Here is a 5668-nt window from a genome sequence, read left to right as displayed (position 1 = left end):
TTGGCTGCCTTCTGCATGCCCCCTTACTGGGGAATCGAGCCCGTAACCCGGGCATGCTCCCTGTACCGGAATCGAACCCGAGACCCTTCAGTCTGCAGGCCGACGCTCTATCCACTGAACCAAACTAGCTATGCCCTTTTAAAATGTGGCCCTGAGTTACTTTACATTCCATGGTGTGGGTACCCTTGAATTAGCTCTGTACACTGCTGATTTCCTGTGTGATTTTGCCGTAACTCTAGCAGAGATCCAAGTGTACTTCTGACCCTCTGCCTGTTTCTGTAACTTTGTTGTAGGGCCTTGCCAGAGAAGAGTCAGGTGTATCAACGTAGACAGCATAGAGAGACCTTCTTCCCCTCTGCAGGATTTGAGTCAGCCATGCCGCTCTGTGTGCAGACCTCCTGTTCCTTGCCCTGTCTTTGGCCTGTACTAACTCTGGTTAGCTGCACACAGGGAAACTACTGAAACCTCTTCATTGGAGGTATAAGTTGTTCAACCTCACTCCCACCCCAGTCTGATCATGTTTCTCACACACTAGACCCATCTCTTTAGCTTTAGAAAAGTTGATAAGACTGAACAATAATTTCAGTGCAGACACCTGACTGTAGGAGTCATCCTTATATTGTCTTCTTTTCTGTGTTGCTGTATTATGACAATACTTTTTACCCTTAGCTCTTAATTGGCTTTCTCTCTGGCATGGCTCCTTGTTGCTTTTGAAACGTAACTAGCTGGAGTGTTCAAGAGCGTGATCTGACAGCCGGAGTTTTGAGGCAGCTGTCCTTTTAAACATTTCATATTCATTTTAAAATGAGTTTTTGAGGAATAGACAGTTTGAAAGGATTTTAATGGTGCTCACCAGCAGCGTGGCTGAACTTGATGCTTGTGCTGTAGGCTATCTTTAACCTGATCAGTGGGAACTAAAGACATGTTTAGAAAATGGAATTCTGGACTTTCAAGGCTGTGGCTTCAGGCTGCTTAATCCAATGCGATTCTTCCATACAGGTATGAAACTTGGCCATGACCCAAGCCAAGCATATACCTTAATTATAAAGCAAAACCCTGTGTGTTTGCTGAGGGATGTCACATGCTTGTTTCTTTTGATACATAAACATGTTTATCTTAAAAGGTTTCACAGAGAAAATGCATTGCTCAGTATGCCCATAATCCATATATTTAATATATACTGGGATTAGGCAGCTTTCCTATTTTAGGCTCCTAACTTCCTAAACTGTTTGGATACATATCCTTTCTTAACTCAGAATGTAAAGGTTCTTCAAGCCCATTCTGTTCTTGTTGTTTTAAAAATTTCCTAAGTGCAGCTCTGTTGGTATTGGGTGTAGTTAGCTGTGTTGTTAGGATCCACATACTGTGAAACCGGCCCCAGGCATCTTTGGGGCTGTCTTCTTGTTTGTTCTTGGTAGTTCTTCACTTGGTCCTTGAGATTTATGGCAGGCTGAAATTATGCGGAGCTTTTCTGTAGAGGCATTCCATATTTTTAAAAACTGGTTCAGAGAAGTCTGAAGGTTAAAGAACTCCATTACCATAATGTGGAGGAGTTCTGTGGGGCCGCTGCCAGCCTCTGCTCTGTCCAGTATGATATCTGTGGGGCCTTACATGTGCAGCCATCTGCCTCTTTTTTTTTTTTGTATTAGTCACTTTTAAAAAACAAAACAAAAGCACAGCAAGTATATTTTTTAGAGCAGCTTTTGGTTCACAGCAAAATTGAGCAGAAAGTAGAGTTCCCCTCCTCCGCCCCCATGCCCCCACCCACTACTATCACAGCCCCCCACCAGACTGGTACATTTGTTATAATTGAGGAACACATAGCTTATGTTAGGGTTCACTCTCAGTGATGTGTTTTCTGTGGGATCGGGCTAGTGTGTAACGACATGTGTCCATCATTATAGGAGCCCACAGAGTAATTTCCCTGCCGAAAAGATCCTCTGCTGCGCCTGTTCATCCCTGTCTTGTCCTCCTAGCCCCTGGCAGCAACTGATCTTTTCACTTTCTTCATAGTTTTGCCTTTTCCAGAATGTCATAGTTGCAATTAAACAGTATGCAGGTTTTTGATTGGCTTATTTCTCTTATGTATTTCCTCTGTGTCTTTTCATGGTTTGATAGCTCATTTCTTTTTAGAGCTGCATAACATTTCTTTGACTTCATGAACCACAGTTTATTTATCCGTCCAGCTGCTGAAAGACATGTTGGTTGCTTCCAAGTTTTGGCATTTATATATAAAGCTGCTATAAACATCTATATGTAGGTTTTTGTGTAGATATAAGTTTTCAGCTGTTGGAATGTATGGTTAAAGTATGTTTAATTTTGTATGAAACCGCCGAACTGTGTCTCAAAGTGGCTGTACTATTTTGCATTCCCACTTGTAATGAATGAGAATTCCTGTTCCACATCCTCACCAGCATAGGTGTGTAGTTGTTTTAATTTGCATTTCCCCAATGACATACAATGTGGAGCATCTTTCACATACATATTTGCCCTCTTTAAGTCTTTTTTGGTGAGATGTCCAGGTCTTTTGCCCATTTTAAAATTGGGTTGTTACTTTTCTTATAGTTGAGATTTAAGAGTTTGGGGTAACACTGCTCTATCAGTTAAGGTTTTTGTGCAGATATTTTTGACCAGTGTGTGGCTCAGCTGTCTTTCAGTTGTTGTTATTTAAAATCTTAGGTCCAGAAAATCAAACTATGAATGAGGTGAGATTTCACAGTTGTCTGGACACGAGTAGCTGTGCTGCAAGGTCCCAATCTTAACTTCCTCGATTCTTTATTTTCAGGTCAATGTGACTGTGGACTACATTAGAGCAGCCAGCCCAGCCACAGAGACGGTGCCTGCCTTTTCAGAGCGTACCTGTGCCACTGTCACCATTGGAGGAATGTGAGTGCTGAGCCAGCCATAACCAAAGAGTTCTCTCCTCATTCACGTCTCCCCTTCCTTTCACCCTGATTTGCTTTCCGTTGCTGTTAGCACAGTGATTTATGATTGTTGTGTGCCTGTGTCGCACTTTATGTTTGCAAAGTACTTTTTAATCACTCACTAGCTAATCATTTACTTCATCATTATTGTTTTTTTAAGATTTATTGGGCTCTGTGTACTTGGCACTATGTAGCACACATTATTACTATTAATAATGCCATTTATTGAGTGTCAGTCAGGCCCTAGATACTATTCAAAAGACTATTCTGCATATGAGTTTAGGAAGTTCATTTATAGACACCCCCTGTCTCTTCCGCCACCCCCCCCCCAAAAAAAAAGAAAAAACAAGACCCCACAAACAACAGAGGGAAGAAAAGAGAGGTTAATTGGACATTTTCTTTGTGTAGATGTAGGTAATCAGTAGATGACAGGGTCTTCCCCTTATACTGTGCTGGCTGTCCCCTGGTTATATTCCAAAGTCTCTTGAGAGCTTGATTGATGAATGGTCTATGGAGGGAGGTATCTGATGGGGGAAGGAGGAAGCCTGCTGGGACGTGCTTTCACAATAAATATTAAAACAGTCAGTCCCTAGTAGCAATTCTTACACTGCATAAAATATACCAGCGTGGTAATTGTTTCCTTCTCTATTTAACAATCTTAAGTGCTGTTTGTTACCAAACTGGTATTTTTCTTTTAAAGGGAGCATGATAGAAGGGAAGAAAAGAATAGGTTTCTCATTAAAGCAGGGATTGTCTTATTGAAAGCACAATGAAACCCGTTCGGAGAAACACCTCTTCGCTCCAGCAAGCCTCTGAAAGGAAAGAGGATCTTGCAGCTAATTTGCCTTCCAGAAGCTCTCCCCCCAAACAGGAACCTTTTCCCTTCACTCGCGTCACCACATTTGGAAATAAGTATTTTTAGCCACAGTTGCCACTCCTATAACAGTCTGAGGCTTCATTTTTGCTGAGAGGAACTTAATATAGGCTTTTGATGTCATTACTTCAACACCATCACAGATAGCATGCTTGCTAGAAACAGCTTCGTGACAAATTAGGTAATAATTTTGAAATAGGAGAATATAGGAAATATTGTGATCATTCTTCTATCTGTATAACTAGAAATATTTATTATCAATTCATTATCACTTCTTGGGGAGCTTGATGCAAGCTTCCCTACTATGGAGAGCTGGAAAGTTAGTATTTCCTATATTAAAATTTTTACTGTCACAAATAAGGAATCCTTTCAGTAGTTAGCTGCTCCTCATACTTACTGGTCACTACTGTAAAAATTCACATCTTTATTTTTGGTAGATGGCTTTCTCTCCTGTTTACCTAACAATCTTTTCGAGTGGATTTTTTTTTTCCATTTAGTTACCACTGAGGTATATTTTTAAAGTAAATTTACACTGCTTAAAATTAGATATTCTGGGAGTGTTCTTTTTTGTTGTTGCTTTTTTTCCTTTTGGTTTTGTTTTCTTGGATTGTTCTATGAGGATGTTTTAAAGACAATTTGAGACAACTGGTTTAAAATTTTTCCACAGTAGGGTGTTCTGGCCATGCCCATGCTGTGAGACCTTGAGGTTTCGACTGCATTGAGCTTGGCTTTGACCAAGATTACTCCTTCAGGCTAGCCTCTTTCTGCAGAGGTTGGGTAACTAGGTCCAGCCAATGCTCTTGGTAAGAAGACACCAACCTTTTTATCAGTTTGGTCAGTTAACATCACAGTTGATTAGTCATAATTGACAACATCGTGTATATGCACTTCAGGTTCATGCCAAAAATGGTAACCTTGACCTTCTACTTCTTGGTTCCTGCAGTTATATTATAAGAAATAATGTATTTTTTTTTTAATGATTTACCTTGAATTAGACCAGCCTGGCAGGGTACCCGAGAAGCATTGAGTTCCCTCAGGTTTGTTTTTACTAAATTAGACTTTGGAGTAAACTACTCAGCTAAATTTGGGAGAAATACAAAATTTAGTGATATTGTTGAGACCAGCCCTCACTAGACATTAAGCTCCTTGAACATAGTAATTTTCATCTTTTTTATTCCTTGTAGTCTCAGTATTCAGTGTAAGGTAGGAGTTCAATAAATTTGTGAATGATTTGTGTACTGTATTGCAAAGTGTCCCTTTATGAAGCATAACAAGGAGTACTTAGATGTTGCTTTTCTTTTTTTGAGTTAACAGGTTTGTTTCTATCTGATCAATATTGAAAAACTTGTTCTGATAGTTTTCCTCTTTTGTTTGATTATTGGAAGCTCAGTGTCAAAGATCGTACATGTCTAGAAAGTATACCTGGAAGCATGCCTCTCTATTCCAATCTTACTCATAGCTTCTCTTTCCTTTCCCTTTGCCTTGATTTTGTTTTTATTTACCTTTTTTTCTGATTTTTCTATACTTACACAATTCCTGATAGTGTAGAAAAGTGAGGTAGTATATTTAATAAAAATGTCCAAATATTTGGCTTATCTTCAGAATTAAGGTATACTAAAAGAATTCTACCTGACTTTAATGTTATTTAAAGACATTGGCTAGAGAAGGGGATTTAATATTTTTATTTCAAATGTTTTAATTTAATTTTAAACACAGAAATAGACTTGCATTTACAAATCTTTGATATATGGCAGCATGATCTACTGTGATATTCTGGTGAACTGCATAACTTCCTCTTTGGCATGAGGACTTAAAAACACTAATCATGGAACCCTAGATTTTTGTGATATATGCCTTCCCCTTCCTATCT

The 5668-nt window shown here is 39.3% G+C and overlaps 1 protein-coding gene across 1 annotated transcript in view; it reads left to right on the top strand.

The window, feature by feature from the left end:
- The window catches only part of SND1 (staphylococcal nuclease and tudor domain containing 1), a 451387-nt gene that overhangs the window by 187464 nt on the left and 258255 nt on the right, over window positions 1-5668 (top strand). The window contains exon 12 of the mRNA XM_006771404.2: window positions 2786-2886. Within this exon, the coding sequence (XP_006771467.1) occupies window positions 2786-2886 (101 nt within the window). The remainder of the gene's footprint in view (window positions 1-2785; window positions 2887-5668) is intronic.

Source organism: Myotis davidii, unplaced genomic scaffold (assembly GCF_000327345.1).
Source record: "Myotis davidii unplaced genomic scaffold, ASM32734v1 scaffold705, whole genome shotgun sequence".
Lineage (NCBI taxonomy): Eukaryota > Metazoa > Chordata > Mammalia > Chiroptera > Vespertilionidae > Myotis > Myotis davidii.
Note: the sequence above shows the minus strand (reverse complement) of the source record. Positions and strands in the feature narration are given on the sequence as shown.